At 35.4% G+C, this 17,447-nt stretch overlaps 2 protein-coding genes across 4 annotated transcripts in view; both read right to left on the bottom strand.

Moving 5' to 3' along the window:
* Positions 1-601: 601 nt before the first annotated feature.
* On the bottom strand, positions 602-11,017 carry BBS5 (Bardet-Biedl syndrome 5). Of its 3 annotated transcripts, none has more exons than XM_026034796.1 (12): positions 10,913-11,017; positions 9,778-9,860; positions 8,755-8,820; positions 7,598-7,647; positions 6,860-6,987; positions 5,878-6,013; positions 4,799-4,894; positions 4,200-4,262; positions 3,706-3,840; positions 3,507-3,590; positions 1,867-1,890; positions 602-1,750 (listed from the first exon to the last, which is right to left on the bottom strand). In XM_026034796.1, the coding sequence occupies exons 1-12, from the start codon at positions 10,972-10,974 to the stop codon at positions 1,649-1,651; spliced, it is 1,029 nt and encodes a 342-aa protein (XP_025890581.1). In that variant the 5' UTR covers positions 10,975-11,017; the 3' UTR covers positions 602-1,648. The 3 variants fall into 3 exon arrangements, with proteins under 3 accessions (XP_025890581.1, XP_025890588.1, XP_025890593.1); XM_026034803.1 differs by lacking the exon at positions 10,913-11,017 and adding an exon at positions 10,440-10,676; XM_026034808.1 differs by lacking the exon at positions 10,913-11,017 and adding an exon at positions 10,286-10,300.
* Positions 11,018-13,053: 2,036 nt separating this feature from the next.
* The window catches only part of LOC112943888 (collagen alpha-1(XXVIII) chain-like), a 29,060-nt gene continuing 24,666 nt past the window's right edge, over positions 13,054-17,447 (bottom strand). Inside the window, exons 30-34 of the mRNA XM_026035219.1 lie at positions 17,112-17,148; positions 16,444-17,001; positions 15,452-15,693; positions 14,792-14,882; positions 13,054-13,229 (exon numbers count right to left, since the gene is read on the bottom strand). Of these exons, the coding sequence (XP_025891004.1) occupies positions 13,054-13,229; positions 14,792-14,882; positions 15,452-15,693; positions 16,444-17,001; positions 17,112-17,148 (1,104 nt within the window). The remainder of the gene's footprint in view (positions 13,230-14,791; positions 14,883-15,451; positions 15,694-16,443; positions 17,002-17,111; positions 17,149-17,447) is intronic.

Raw genomic sequence — 17,447 nt, forward strand, 5'->3', positions numbered from 1 at the left:
TAGTTGTAGATTTTAATATGGTATCAATCATAAAGATAATAGGAAAAATTTAAACATTCCATCAATTATCTGTGCAATAAGATTTTTTTTTCCATTTTATTTCTCGTAAACATACCCATATCAAATCAGTGATGTCTTCAGATACTGGTAAGACTTTCAATGTCATTTTGATCATCTTAATACACAATCTGTTATATTTATTTAGAAGCTAAAAATCAACTGATTAAATAAAAATAAACTATTCAGGTAAGGTTCTACTTTCAAAAGTAATTTAAAATGAAGACTCCTTTTTCCTTGAAAAGCAACTACTCTTTATTTCACTTAATTTGTAGACATTATCAGTCCTTTTTAATTTCACAGAAATAGTGTTAATTGCTGTTAAAATAAACCGAGAGAGCAACTGAGAGAACAAAAGATATAATCCATTACATATTATTTAATGAACACTTTATTTAATATTAACTAAAAAAAAATCTAAAAGTTAACATTAAAAAAACCCTAAAACACTATTGAATGGTTTTAAAAGTATGTAGATTTTTAAAAAATATGCACATGTTGATGGTTTTACTATTCAGACTGGAAACATTTAGATTTTCAGGAAAAAAAAATGGTAATATAGAAGCAAAATAAATTTGAAGTTGTTTAAAATGTGTGCTTTCATGAACTGCATTTTGTCCATACACAGTATATGATAAAATTTTCTTTGAATGTAATGCAAACAGAATCTTCAACAAGGTATAATATTACTAAAATTTTCTGAGAATTTATTCTACCTTTCTCCTAGCTTTTCAGTACAGATAGAATTTAATTAAAACATACATTTTGAAAGATTTCCAACAAATACCGATATCCACATCACAATGACTTTACTAGCACAGTCAGCTGCTAAAACAACAGCTGAGAGGATTGCTCATTTGACTTTTTCCACATACAGAAAATAGTGCAGAGGTCTCACTAGAAATCCTAACAGCTGCATCTTCCTTTAAACAATAATGACTCATTTCTCTCTAACACAGAACAATATAAAGGTCTAATGAGTCAAATGCAGAAGCTATTTATGCGTGTGCGTTTTTTTTTTTAAAGGATTAGAAAAATGTGCCAAAAAAACAGAACAGCAAAAAAATGCATAGGAATGTTTAGATCAAAATAAAGTACTTCCATTGTTATGTAATAAACACTTCACAAAATTAATAGATATTAAAACTAGTATTTGTACTGATACAGTGTTTTATCAAAAAGTTTTCAGTACTAGAACTCTGCTACAATGATACAACTCAGATGCCTAGGTACAAAGTATTCTGTGTGTTATATTTCTCTGTTGCATAGTATGAAACAAGTTACAGAAATGCTATTTAGATATAAGCATTACAAAAGAGTACAGTGCTGCATATAAATAAATGAAAATAAATAACATTCTAATAGAAACACTATAATACAAACCTTTTATACATACACAGGTTTTGAGTGATATTTTAATGACACATGCTGACTATACACTGTACAATATTTGCCTATTTTTTAAATTTGGTATATTTTTTCTCATGTTTCCCTTGTTTTTTTTTCCTAATAATCTTCTAGAGACCTGACAAAATAAGTCAGAACAGTGAATCTTTCATTGCTTAGGCAATATATAACAGAAAAATCTAAATCAGCTTATTACTTCCCAGAGTCCCTGGAGCGTGAATCCATCCTTCAGTTTCTCTATCGCAAGTCCCAGTTCTTCTGAAAACACAGGTTCCCCATCATGTTGCTTTTTTTGAATGGAAAAGATATGAGAGAGAAAATAAACCAACACAGATTTTGTACTAATTTAATTATCAAGATTTCTACAACATAAATTTGACAATACAAAAAAGTTGGTCTTACCTTGTTACCATCAGCAAAATAAGCCTGAAAAACAAAACAAAAAAACACACCTCACAACTCTGAGAAAAAAAAAAACGCTTATAAACAAATCTCCTAATAACCTATTATGATAAAAATTGTTTCTGGTAAGTTTTCTTTGATAAAGCAGTTAATTTGGTTTTTGTTTTATAAACAAGATCAAAGTAATTGCTAGGTTTAAATAATTTACAAAAAAAATCTGGTAGGGTAAATTATTTTTCACTAAGTAATACTAAATCCCTGAGTTTTCCACCATACCAAATAAAGATTTTAAAATGTTACATTTTTTTTAGTTACATTTGTTATGCTGAGAAATACTGAGTAAAACAATGTTGACATGAAGTCTTGCTGGTTTCATTCTAGTATTTTCTGCTTCATGGGCAGCAGCATTTATTATTCAATATCAAAAACTGTGACTTCATAACTAACTTTGTAAGCAGTCTCAAAATTCAATTAACATCATAACCAATGTAAGAAACGATCATGGATTAACTGAACAACTGACCAAGTTTTTCCACAGTGATCTACAGAAGTAGTACAATCCTCTCCATCCTCAAAATGATATTGGGAAGCAATGTCTCTGAAAATATCTTTAATTCTGCAAGTCTCCAAGCAAGTACCAGTTCTAGATCACCATATTTATCAGAAAGAGCCTGATCTTGTTTTGATTGCACTTCTTGAGGGACACAAAGAAGGAAGTACTTCCCTTGGGAAACTGGATCTCATTCAAGCTATACATGACTCCACAGAATGGCATCACAGTCTTCAACTATCATGGAATACTGGAGTGGAACCAATCACTACATCTCACGTGTTGTTTCCTGGGGCAACCACCTTCTAATCATTTACAGTTTCCAGTTTTTATTTTAGGGTATACATTGCACAGTTATTTAATTCAAAAAGAAAGGAGAAATAAAAACTTATCTGAATGGATAATGATAGCAAAAGAAAAGAGAATAGAAGTAATATTGGTGCTGACTCCAGAGAGGAGTTATGAAACCACAGCAGTTGGCAAGCATCAGACATATAAAAACCCTGTATTTGTGCAGTCCCTGCAGATCACAGAATTGATCAGATCTTACAGAAGATGGCTGATCAAGATCACAGACATGCTACTGCATTTGAAGATATGTTTTCCTTAAATGCTGAGATGAAAACTAATGCAATTTTCTAAAGCAGTATTGGCAGTAATGTGCAGGTTGTCAGGAGTAACTTAAAATTATTGCTGTCTTTCTAAAAATCTTCCAAGTTTATATGTTTTTATGAGATTACTGTTGAGCTTACAGAAAGCACCACCTTTATAAGACTCCTCCAAAAGAAGGAAGAATGGCTTTTAAATGTAATGTATTTCATTAAATTATACCGATTGTTTTCAAACTATTCCTTATCTTGGTGTGTTGAGGAGCTACATACAATTATCATATATAACTACTAGTATTCTAAAGATAGTAATTAAAATCCCATACACAGAAGAAATTCCTGTAGTAGTTAATATTGATTAAATAACATTGAGGTGTACATAAAAGATCAACAGTTCATTTGTTATCTTTAATAGATTGAGATCTAAGGTTTTTTTTTTTAATTTGAAAAACATCAAGAGGATTTTTTTCTGTTGAGCTTACCACAAAAGCATCTGTCTGTTCATCAGATTCTATTTCCACATCATCTTGAACCTGCTCTACTGTTAGGTCTTCAAGAGGTTGAGGCTGCAAATTAAAACACTGAATTAAATAAATCCATATACTTAATAGACATTTAATGCATTTTATAAGTGGTGATAGTGCAATATTGCATCTGATTTCAAATATATGAAGAGACTACCTTTTCTTCCATTTCATAATCCACTCCAAAAATAGGGTTAGCTGAATAAACTCTGTGAAGTGAATTAATTTCTTTCACTGCTTCCTGTAGTTTCTCCACAGGGTCTATTTTAAAACCAAGTACATATCCTCCACTCTATACAATAAAAGAAAAATAGATATTTATTAAAATTTGTTCTCTTTGATGGGGATTTACAATTTAATGATAGCAAATTTCTATTTGCAGATATAAAATATAATTTCTATTATGATATCTTCCTGTATTTTCCATCTGTCCTTTAAGCTAAGGCTGAAATAAAAACAGGGGCAATGTTTTCCATAAGATAAATAAGATTTGAATTGGTATCCAACTATCTAGGAAGATTATGTTCCAAAGACCACTAAAAAGAAACACTGAAGGTAGTTTTAAAGTAGCACTGTAACAACTCAGAATTATAAAATCATACACATATGTAAATGTAGAGCCAACTAAAAAAGGCTATTAAAGCTTCTTACCTGCTGAGAACTCTCTATCACCATTGCCAAGCCAAATTTTGAGTCCCGTATTTTTATTGAACGCTAATGAATGGTAAAGAGGTAAAAAGAGTTTATCAAAAAAAAACCTTGAAATTACTGGATCTCTCTCTATATATACACACTATATATTTATACAGCACTACTGTTACTGGTTCTGGAAGCTCAGACACCAGCACTCCTTGCCATTTACCATCACAAATCTGAATCACTGAAATCAGGGAGCCGTGTCACATCAAAAGGGGTACCAGTTTGTTTCTGAACATCTTAAATAATGATCATAAAGTTTAGGGCATGCAGCTGGCATGCAGCATCAGGGAAAATATTTTGGGAATTAGAAATAAAGCTCATTCTTCGATATCCAAACCTGCCAATGAATTCATCTTATCAGAAAAATTACAGCATCCAATTAATCCTGACAGAAAAAAAAATATGTTGTGATTGACACGGTAAGACCAAATTCTTCCCTAATTCAGGACATGAGAATCATAATTTCAGTGTGAGTTGGGATCATCAGCTGAACATTATAACGCTTGTTACAGGATATTTCAGTTTGGAAAGGGATGTTTTAAGATACTTACAATTTGCAGATATGGTATGCTGACGTTAAAACTATCATTCATATTTGCATGCCACACTATTCTCACGTTAGTAATAAAAAATGTTCCCAAATTTCCCTATTAAAGAAAAAGTACATTATAAGTGCATTGTCGTATAAAACCCTCTTTCCAAATATAATGACTATTCATATCCATTTAAACACCAACATAATATAGTTTGATATTTAATCCAATAAAAGCCTGATTCTTTCTCACTGAAACTAGCAGAAACATTACTACCGATTTCAAGAAATCAAGATCAAAACTTTAAAAGATATGGCATCAAGTGGTAAAAACCACTTGGGAGTTCCTCATACTACCGTAAAGCGGGATCAAATCACAGCATAGCAAACCTAATGGGAATACATGAAGCTTCTGAGAGTGCTCTTAACTGTACAGATCTAGAATTGGTATATAGAGTAAGTAGAGTGGCATGTGGGTTAGGCTTGGTAACTGCAGAGATATGTGCCAAGGGAATGTAAAAGAAAGAACTTTTTAACTTGTCAAGATGGATCCTGTTTCCATTCTGGACTAAAATTGCCCTGACAGAAATAACAGTTCCTATTTTGTTTCATGGCTCTGGGAAATATAAATAACTAAAATAATACAGATGTTTTCTGTTTTCTTCTTGAACTCTTTTTCTACCTTTTCAAGTCAGAGATTCCTATTTCAGTTTCCAGTAATCAAGGACAACATACGTCTTACGATATGGTCAAAGCCATAAGTAAACATACCAATATTCAGCAGAGTATTTTGGAACAGCATGATTCATTTTCAGGATGATATAGATTTAGACTCATAAATCTATCTGCTTAACAGGAGGTGTGTATCTAATTCCTTGTACGTAAGCTGAGTCATGCAGAATTCAGATTGCCAAGAGAGAACTTTGTTGTACTGAGTAGTACCAGTACGGGATCAGCTTCTCCACATGTAACCAGCTTATGAACTGAATCAAGGATAACTTCTCTGAGGGGAAAGAACTGTAATAGTACAGTTGATAGGAAAGAAGGCTAAAATATTTTAGCTTTGCTAAAGTGGATTAGTTTCATTTTTCACTATACCTGGTCACTTGATAAATTCCATACTCCATTGATTTTATTATATATTTGTTCTTGTGGCAGTAGTCTCAGTTGCTTGTTCTGAATCAACGCACTTCTAAGCTTCAGGTCACGATACATTTTAGAAGTTTCATAAGCTCTAGAAAAATGAAAATTTAGGTTATCATATCAGTTTTCTATCTTTTTTTAGTGTTAATGCTTTGGCACCAATTGGAAATGTGTATTTCCAAATTTTTTTAATACCACGTTGTATAAAAACATCAGAATTATTATAATCACTATAAATAATCACATTTCAGTTTTCCTTACTGACACTACTTTTAAAGGTTTTTTTTGACATTTGTTTTAATCTTCTGGACTGCCCATATGTATGCTCTTTCTTTTCCTGAAAATTGTCATTGCCTAGCCTCTGTTGCAAAGCATAAATCTTCCAAGTTCCATCATCAAAATCATTTATTCTATACTGCAGGCTAAGTCAAAAACATGTAATCTATATCAGTGAGTATTCCACAGTTCTTAAACTGAAACAGAGAAATAACGTATTATGCACACATTCTATGCACAGGTAACACAGACTGAACACATATTTAGGTGTGAAACATCCAGTGTTTTGAATCCAGTGGGACATCTGACCAGGATTTAACCCTTTGACATGGTCCACGACTACAGAAAATGATTAGACAGATGGCCTCTGTAGTACTTTGATTTATTCACTCAGTTTACTCATTCGCGTGGTGAATGATTTGATTCATGTCCAACCAGTACTGATACATGAAATTTTTTATGGTATGCAGTTATGTAATAAAATTTGTGAGCATTTTCTTGGCTCTTCCTAGAGATTGTGTTCTCTGTTGAGATGCTGGTGTGGATGTTAAATATGGACAGTTATTTACTGGGTCCATCAACCGTAGCAATCCCACATTCTGCTTATAAATTTGATTCACTGAATTTTGTAAATGAATATACACTATTTTAAGTTTGGTACCTGTGCACAGCAATAACGGAAGTGAAGAGCCTAGGACTTCCAGGAACAACATTGGTAAATATGAACTCAAAACGTGTATTGTTACACTTTGTCAAGATATACAGAGCTTCGGTCTGTCCTCGTAATTTCTGTAAGGAAAAAAATTCAGATATAACATTCTGTATAAGATAGATATAATATATAATAAGATATTGCAGATATTAGACTGTATGAGGAATAGTAACCTTAACATATTATTTAAATTCTTGTTATCCATCTAGTAATGGATGCTGTGCTGCGCTAGCCCAGGAGGGTGAGAGCACTGAGCAGCCAGGCAATACCTGTGCCACCAGGTGGCTGCCCCAGAGATGTGCGTAACCTCGCTACCTCTTTGCTGCTATCTTGCCAAACAAATACCTTCACAACTGTGTGTACCTCTGGCTGTGTATTTGTCAGTTTTCTTCCACAAACTTAGCATTTCTCTATCTCATGTTAAATTTAGATGAAATGAGCCAAACACGCATGAGTTACCTACAAGGAGTGATTACCAGACAGTGGGATTACATGAGTCTCGCTGCCTTAGGAAACTGGCAGCAACCCCACTTCTTTAGTAATGTAAAGTTCTCCCATCTTTTAAAAATAATCTAAAATCATTCTATTATTGTTCTTGAAAATAAACTTTGAGATAATTAGTATAGTGCAGTGTGAATAATAAAATACAAATTCTTTTATATTTTAAAAAGGATTTTTTAAACTTACTGAGTTGGCAGTTCTTGTAGTTATATTTATAATGCAGTTGTAACCAACAGCTAAAAGTTTGGAGAGAAAAAAAAAAGAACAGTTTTAATAGCAAGAAGATACTCAGAATTTGAGAGTACAGTATGGCATTTTGGAGCACACCTTTGGAAGCTGTTTGTGAAAATTCCTTATTACAGTCAGCAGTCTGAACCCTTGTCATAAAATCAGACTAATGTAAGCTGAAGGCGCCCTTTGAGGCCCTCTGGACCAATGCCCTGCTCAAAGCAGGGGCAATTCAACCAGGCTGCTCAGGGTGGTATCTAGTTGAGTTCTGAGTATTTTCAAGCAAGCAGATGGGTAACAGCCCTGAAACAGGTTCCCCAGGGAGGCTCTTCAGTCCTCTTCCTTGGAGATGTTCAAAGGCCACCTGGACGCAATCCTTACAGAACATGGAACTGTTCTAAAAAGATAAGTATATGTAAAATAGTGTGTGTGTGCTTGTGCATGTACACATTAGATAGAGAGCAAATGCAAACGAGCGTGCTACCAGGTTGTGTAAGTTTACATAGATTGTGAACAGCATATAGATTGCCAGTCCTGACCGACTATTGGGAACTGAGCACTGAAAATAATTTTGGTCCTGATGCACCCTGGGCCTGTTTCAGCAAATTAAATTAAATATGAGTAGACAGGCTTGGTACTCATATCATTTAAAATTAGAAGCTTATTCAGAGCTCATAATAGTAAATTTGGGAGGATGGGTATTCATGAGGAAAAAAATGCTGACCTGTACAGAACATGAGCAAAACATACAAGTGTGGCCAGAAGTGGGAAAAAAACCCACAAAACAACAACAAAAAACACTCCAACTTTTCTTTCTTTCTTGAAAAAGGAAGTTCCACATATACTAAATAAAAAGTCTGATACTCTTCAATTTCTCTTATGAGAAATAAACATTAAATGAGAAATCAACATTAAATACTAATAGTTTTCTAAGAATTATTAAAACAGTTCCTATATTAATAATACATTAGTAACAGTTTATTTCAGACTTCACAGAAGCAGCAGCTCTATGCTTCAGTATTCTGTACTATAATCCATTCACTACTGTGAAAGCAGAGCACAGCATCACAAAGGACACAAAATTTATAGTCCACTTAGGAGAAGACAACACTTACAGAGATTGACTCTAGGCAATGATAAGGAGTGCCAAATAATGCGTAGATTTGTCACAAGGAGTCTACCTGGAAAGAAAGAGTGATATTTCTATTATTTCTAATTTGATGTCAGTTACTCAAATCATCCACTTAATAAGATGTAAGTATGTAAACAATGTTTCATATATATACAGTTGTATACATATGTGCACACTCGTGCCTGTATTATATATACACACACACATATATATACACACATATATATACGTATATATAAATATAAATATATTTAACTCCATTTTTGAAACACCAGAATATTTCTCCCCCTTGCTAGGGAGAAGAATGCAGAAAAATCACTATATACTTTTTCTTCCTTAATACTGTAAAAGAATAAGTCCAGTCAGAAGAAAAAAAAAAAGTAAAAAAAAAAGCCTCTGGTGTGTATCAGCATTCCTCCAAAACAAATCAGAAATCAGAAACTGTTATTGATTTCACATCCACCCACTTATCATAAAAATTAAGAGACAGAATTAGTGCAGAAGAACTCTGTGGGAGAAGGAGAAGGCAGTGAGTTATCACAGCTGTTCTCATAGATAACCTCAACCCCATGTCAAGTGCAAAGCTTCTCTCTCCTCTACAGAGCACAGCAGTAGAGCCAACATGAGGAAATGTCACCTCAGGAAGTTGGCAAATTCATATACTTACAGAGTGTTTCAAAATGGAAATAATTCCCTGCAAGTCAATATGCAAAGTTCTATGTGGTGATGGGTTTAAGCATTCGACAGCCTTACAACAAAAGATCACCATGTTTTTAACTGGATTTCTCTTAGAAGTCCAAACAAATTCTGAGCCAAAATTATCTCTTCATTAAAAAATACTAACAAGTTACACTATTTGAAAAGATCCCCAGAGAAGAAAGATCTGTGAAACAGGCAGAAGTCAGTGTTCTGCAGTAGACCACTGATGCTGTGTTCAATGAGTTCAAAACAGGTTAGGACTTCATAAATATTAGGAAGGTTACAAGTTCCCTGAGTACATGGTTACCTCTGTCTCCATTGTTTCCTTTGGTATCTTCAACGTAATCTAAGCAGTCTATAAGGACCTCTCCAGATCTCATTTTCATTTGCCTAGAAAAAGAAGAAAAAAGTGGCATAATAAGAGACAGATCACTTTTATTTTCCAGAAAGAAAGCCATTTCCACACTTTCTTTCCTTTCTCCATTCTTCGCTCAGTGCATCATGATACAGAAAATGTGAACACAAGCCCATATAAAATTGTAACATTATATAATTGATACTCCTTTCTACATGAAAAATGTTAATATTCCTATTTTAAAAATACAATACTATATAAATAATTATGTAGCAAGTACGAACAAGCAAACTATACTCCAAAATAGGAAGAATCTGTGAAAGAGAAAAAAAAAAATGTATTAACTTAGCCTATGATTCCTTCCCTCTTAACATGCTCTTCTACCAAGAGGAACGGATCCTGGCTTAAGGAAGAATAGATGTGAATAAAGAAAACATATGTACGTTCTCAGATGAAACACCTTGCTATGTTTTCCGCATTTTTTTTTCATATTTTTCCTCAGTTTAACTGGTTTCACCTCTTAATTACCTAGTAAGACATATAGCAACGAGTTTTATTTTAATTGTATCATGTAAAACAGACTCAGCACCCTAGAGCATGCAGGCATGACCAACCAGATGTGAAAGGGGATGATACTGCAAGAAGGCAGCGTCACCCAACAATACATCAAAAATGCATCACTATAACAGGACAGGAAAAAGAAATTTATTGGGAGGCAGCAGGAACAAAAAATTTCCAATTAAGTTGAAAGGAACAGAGGCCTGCGTTGTTACAGTTCTACCAAAAAACAAACAAACAAAAAAACCAGAATTGCTTAAATAGGTAGGATAGGATTTGACGTTTCCAACTCCAGCGCAGATAACATGGCTGAAGAGGGGGCGGGGCGAGTGTAAATTCAAACGGCCACTGGGCCCCACGTGACAAAACCGCCCCCTAACGGCCCCCTAACGGCTCCCTAACAGCCGCCCCGCCCCGCCCCGCGCGCTGTCACGTGGCAGTGCCCGCCACCACAGCGGGAGGCGCCACACCGTGTCGCGCCACACGGCCCGGCCCGGCCCGGCCCGGCCCGGCCCGGCACGGCACTCACTGCGGGGAGATGTCGAAGCGGACATCTCTGTCCTCCCAGAGCGCGTCCAGCGCCGAGCTCATGGCTGGCGGCGGCGCGAGCAGCGCCTGCGTGTGTCGGGGCCGCGCGCGCCGTGGCAACCCGGGCGGTGCCGCGCGCTCCCGCGGCGCTCGCGATTGGCTGCGGCGCGGGGCCGCCCTCTCTTTGCCCGCCCCGCCCTGTGGGGCGCGGGTTGTGTGAGGCGCTGTGGTGCGGCCGCTGCTCCTCGGTGCGTCGGGGGTCTGTGTTTCGCATTTTTCCCTTCTTTTCCCAAGGTAACATCCATGTGGTTGTGGATGAAAGTTAAGGGAGAGAAATATCCTCTCTAAAAGGAGTATAACGGGCCTTTTCTTTCGCTTTAAGGTGCTTTAAAAATATGTATATACAAGGTGCCTCAAAAGTTATTTGGAGTAATTTGGGTGTTGTCTCTAGCAGTACTTTTAGTTGTAACACTTCCCTATTTTTTAGAGGAGCTATGACTACAAGTGCAGTCTGAAATATGTAAAGAAACTTGACCCTTGCCAGTGTTTTTTGGGGTTTGTGAGGAGCCTGTTTCCCACCAACATGATAATAATCATCATCTTGACTGGGATTGAAAGCCTCTTGGGGAAAAAAAAAAAAAAAAAAGACTGGCCTCCTTTTTACTCAGTGCCTCACTGTGGGAGAGGGAGCACCTGGCCAGCTCACAGAGAGGAGCAGGTTTCCCCCAGGCATGGAGGTCCCTTCAAGCAGAAAGGGTAATGAATTAGGCAGTGGGCAGAGAGGGAAGGGAAAGGGCAGAGGATTAAGGGAGAGGCTTAATTTTAAAATAGCTCTGTCAATTTTTACATGTGTCTGAGCATGTTTAATGAAACTCATTGCTAAAAAATTATTTAAAAGGGTATCTGAGAAGGCCTGAGGCAAAATATATTTTTAATATACTAAATTTACCATCTGTTTAGGAAAAAAATACATATAATCTTTTTCATATGCAGGAGCATCTAATCTGTGACGTTTAGTCTTGTTAAAGACTTTGGCAGAAATCCAGTTACATCAGCAACACATTTAACCGTAAGTCTTAATTTAGCTGAAAGAAGGTTATAGTCATGTAAAGGAGCCACTGTCCACTTTCTCTAGGCAGTAAAACCAGAAATGTTTTATTAGAACAAAAGCTTTTAAGTATTTTATTTCAGTAACAAGAAATAAATTGTATGCAGACAAACTTAAGCATAGAAAACTATGGCAGTGACAGACAATACAGAATAAATTGTTATTAGCACTATGCTGCAGTTGAGGTTTTGAATGTAAATTAAAAGCACTTTTGAGAAACAGATTAAAATATTAAAATGCATTTACAAATGAGACAGCTTAAAACAGAGAAATGCGTGATGGAGAGCCATTTTAGACATGACCTAACATAAATGAGAAATGACAGCTGTAGGTATGTCTTTCGTGTAAGTTTATTACTGTATTTTAACTACTTTTATCTTTTTAATTAATGGAAACTGAGGCAAGTTTACATCAAAAACATCAGGGATGTGGTTGGGAAAGGTCAATATACCAAATGCTTCCCTTTTGTGTGACCTGGTGTATTTATCTGATAGCCCTTGAGTAAAGCTTTGCGTGTAACTTGAAAACTTTCATTTGAGTTACTAAAATAGGGTTTATGAGAATACTTCTGTTTAAAGTGAAGTCTTCATTGCAAAATCCATGCCAAATATCAGATTTCTGTAACAAAAAGAAAATTTTAACAGTAAGGGATTCCTTTTCAAAGCCATGTTGACAACTGAAAATTTAGTATCATTACTAATCTTATGATGGTAGCTTTTCAAAATCCAAGGGAAGGAAGCACAGCTACCGTGGCAAATTCTATATTCATCAAATCTGTGTACTCTTAACAACCACTGAAATTTTGATACTTTGTTATGGGAGCACATCATACAGTACGTGCAGAAAGAATTTAAGCAAGCTTGCATAGGTAGACATTTTTCTCATTTGAGAGTATATGATTTAACAGTGTTAGCATTATTTTAATTAATGAGCTTGATTTTGCTTGCCTTGCTGGATATTTGATAACTAATCCAAACAGTCAATAGCTTCAATTTGCTGGTCATTATGATATTTAGAGAGATGAATTCTTACCACTAGAAAAAAAATACACAAGCCTCTCTACACTCCTCTTCACTCTCAAAGCGATTTGCGTTTCCGTCACAGCCACCATACCAAAACTGAGCACAAGCGTTGGCCTGTTTATCATAGTACCATTTTATGATATAAACACGGCATGGCCCTTGATCCAGAGTCAGCTTGCAGCGGGGGTCTGGGATATTTAAAATAAATAAATAAAAAATCCAAATGTAAAACCAGTTGTACAGCGTAGGAATTTACCTGTAAATTCCATGTTTTTTTTTTCTTAATAGTGTTATATGATAGTTTGAGATATATTTTATGTTTCTAAAGATGTTAGAGCTGAAGACGATTTAAAAATGCATCTTACCGTCTCATGTTCCTTTATCGGCATTGTTTTATTAACTTAAGAAATAATGGTATTTTGGCTCCATATGAAAGTGTAGTAGTCTGGTAACTTTGAAAGTAGTTATAAGCAATCAGTCTTGTGAACAACCAAAAATACCGTAAACTAAAGAACTGTAAGTTGGCTGCATCTGCTGTTTACATATAGCTTAAGCTTAATATGGCCACATCATCCTCCTGCAGTACATTACCTCAACTCCGATACTATTTTTGTGTGTGTGTGTGTATTTTTTTTTTTAATGTGCTTTCCCTGTGGCAGCAGAGGTATTAGAATGGTGATTAGAATATGTATCTTCTCTCTTGTTATAAGATGTGCTACATACGTAACAAAATGGTAGTAATTATGTAGTTAAATGTGAACATGAAGCTTGATGGTCTACTGATTGTTCCTTCCTGCAGCTATGCACTAAAGGACTAAGGTGTGTTCATTTATTTTAATAATACAATGGAGCTAAAAGGCATTTTTTCATTTCAAATTTGGTATTTTTACACTGATATTCTGCAATGGTATTGACAACTGTTATCTTAACTTGTAAAAGTGAAAAAAAAATTATTGCAGGAGGCATGACATAGTAATCTCCATATACCCAGGAAAGATGCTCTCTGCTCTTGCTCCTGTCATTATTTGGTTCATTATTTGAACTCAGATGTGTGAATTTCATAAATGACAGAAATAATACATTTGGACATTTTACATGGGGGAAAAAAACTTAGGTTTTTTTATTTCTGTTTGAAGGAGAAACCTTTTTTTTTTTGCTCTGATTCTGAAAGTTCCGAAATCATTCTTTATCTTTTTTTCTGTTAATAAATCCTCTCATCTGCATGGGCTGATCCTTCCTGTCTTTCCAGTGAGTGCTGGAGGATTATCCCCAACTTGCTGGTCAGTCTCAGTTGGCACTGTGTTGCTTTTTTGATGCCATTTATGAGCTGTGTTTTGGGTTATATTTAACCTTACTTCTGCTGTAAGAGGGACAGTAGGATTTGGAATTTGGAGAGACAAGAACTGCAACAAGATCTGCTGTAAAATCCTAAAATGGCTTCTCTTCCACAACATGGACTCTCATAATCTTCAGAGAGTATGCTAGGCCTAACAGAGTGGCTCTGATGTAAAATCTTATTAAATGATAGCATTAAGATAAGAGGTGAAAAAATGAAAAGTTGTTTAGATATATAACCTGGTCTTGGTGTGAGCACTGTAGTTGAAAGTAATGATGTCAGCACTGTATCTGCTGCTGCTGATGGTTTAGATGGCGATGATGATACTGTAGCTGCATGTGAAAAGAAACAGAAGACATTTTTGATCCACCAAAAATAATGAGGAGGTAAAGAAATTAATTGTGATAAAAGTACCTTTGGTGTCCACTGATTGCAAGAATGACTGTTGTTCCTCCTCTAGTTCTTCTTGATATGCTTCATAAACTGCTGTAGGAGGTAGCTTGGTCTGAAATGAGCATTTAATTTTCTTTGCTTTTCAAATACTGTAGCGTCTTAAAGTGAACTAGCTCTTCACCAATTAGAAGTGCTCTAATATTTTTCCACCCTGTTTGCTCTGACCTCCATGTCAAGGATCAGGACTTTAAACAGGTTGGTTTACCAGGAGGATTGGCAATCCTAAATTTGGGGTATTTTTTTGAGTTGGCTCTTATAAAATTTTCTTCTATAAACTGAAAAATGTGGACTATATTTGAGTTTAAAACTTTTTAAATTCAAGTATTACAGAATAATTGCACTTCAACAAATGCTTGTGTTCACATTGTGGCAAAAACATTATTCCATTAAATACAATAGTAATAATCCTTGTTACAGTATCAAGAATGAATTGTAATCATTAGGTAACTGCCTGCACACAACATCAAACTCCTATTTAGAACTTCCAGCTGCAGCAAACTAAGTCAAAGAAGCTATTTTAGTACCAGGCCATAGAAAAGTAGAGGAGAAGTTGCACATTACATCAATAAACAGAGAAGGAAATACAGGTAAAGCTCATTAAAGATTACTGAATTTTCATACCGGAGCTAATGGTTGAGGAAGACTGCCAATATTCAGAGGGATTTCTACAGTAGATACTTCAGATCTCTTTGCTGAAAGGGATTTTTCATTAACATTATTGTTCTGAAGTAAGTAATGTGAAAATCTTGAAGACGTTGAATGGCCAGGCAGTCCACTTAGGCTTACACCATTTCCATTACGATTGTATATTAAGGCACCGTGTTCATCTTCACAAAACTGGTTGACTAATTTATACTCCAGAGCTGTAAAAGAGAGAGAGAGAAAAAAAAAAAAAGGAAAAAACAACATGCTGGAAGTTCAATGGATTTTTCTGAATTTGGATTATTTATGCACGTAAATAATTCACATGCAATCCAAAGCACATCTAGGGTATTTTCAGGCTCTCTGGATTATTATTAAGAGAAACTTGCCAGCCCGTAAGACCTCTGTGTGATACAAAATATGTGGTACTCTCCTGAGGGTATTGTTTGAGTTTTCGTATCTCTCCGAAGCATATCATTCAGTAGATGGTAGTAGAAAAGCAATTGTTTACCTTACTCAGGTGAATAATTATATGAAAAAATGTTTATTTCCCAGTGGAAGTGAGTAGACTTTACCTCAGTAGGTTTGATTCTGGCTTTCCGGACCAATTGTTTTACAATGCTTGAGCACTTACCCAACTAGAAAATTATTTTAAATGACTGTGTGCAAATTCCTATTTTACACCAGCAGCCCCCACTGGTGTGGTGCCTCTCTGGTGTATGCCACAGTTCCTTAAAAGAGGAGAATCTGCACATTTCAGGTCTTACTGCATCACACCTCTTAATTAATCTTGCTCATCATCAAAATCCAATTTCTAGAGAAGTGATGCATTTTTTTCCCCTTTTTTTTTGGAGGAATTTTTTTTTTGGAGGAATATTAAAAGATATTCTTCAATGGATGAGTTCAGCTATGTGTGTGGAGTTTAGGAAATATTTCTATATTTACACAGAGTAAAGCTGTGATGAACCCACCTGGAAGGGTATTGAAGTCATCGATGAGATACATATGTTCTCTGTCTGGATTTGAAGCAATCAGGTTTAGCTCGCGCACGAAATCGGCCTGTGTTGGATCTGAAGTGTTAACAATTCCTATCGCATACATTTCGATGTTTGCTGCGTGAGCCTCCCGAACCGCAATGTCTAGTTTTACAGCTTCTCTCTTGTCTGCCTGGCCATCTGTTAGTACAATAGCTACTTTTCGCACACCTGTTCGAGCACCAAAGAATCCTTCCTGGGTTGCTTTGCGGATAGCAGTTGCTGTGTAAGTGCCCTCTCCCATATATTGCATTTTTCTGATTGCTTGTTTCACATCCTGTTGAGTGGTATACTTGTTCAGACCAAATTCTAGCCTAACTTCTAAACTATATAGTACAAGGCCAATTCTGGTAGCGTTTCTGCCCACAGTGACTCTGTCTACTAAAGTAGTAACAAAGTCTTTGATAATCTCAAAATTTTCTGGTCCCACGCTCTCAGAACTGTCAATCACAAATACCAGCTCCATAGGAATTTCCTTACATTTAATTCCACAACCTGCAAAGAAAAAATAAAACAGGGACCGTGATGACTTAGTATCCTTTTGGAAAGGAGAAGGATGTAAATGGAGGAAAACAGAATCTGAAAGAAGTTTCATGAATACTTGCCACATATCTCTTTGATCAATTTAATTATATCTTCTCTCTAGATAAGAAAAAAATCAAAGTATTTCACAATTTGTCTCTTTCAAATGAGGTGTAAAATTGATGCTATCAGAGATTTCAGTTATAATGAATATCACTTATAAAGAACTTTAGTCTTCAACTTTCAAGCCTGGAGTCACACCTACGTTTTACAATGAATTATTTGTTATGGTGTAAGTCAGTAACTTAAGCAAGAGGTAATACTTCTTTCTAAAGCAGTTAACTACTCATAGTGAAAAGAATGTTTTCGTTGATTTGATTTTATTAAACTTTAGCTTAAAGTCAAAGCCTATTCATATG

This window comes from Nothoprocta perdicaria, unplaced genomic scaffold (assembly GCF_003342845.1).
Source record: "Nothoprocta perdicaria isolate Ctin4 unplaced genomic scaffold, notPer1 scaffold_0, whole genome shotgun sequence".
Lineage (NCBI taxonomy): Eukaryota > Metazoa > Chordata > Aves > Tinamiformes > Tinamidae > Nothoprocta > Nothoprocta perdicaria.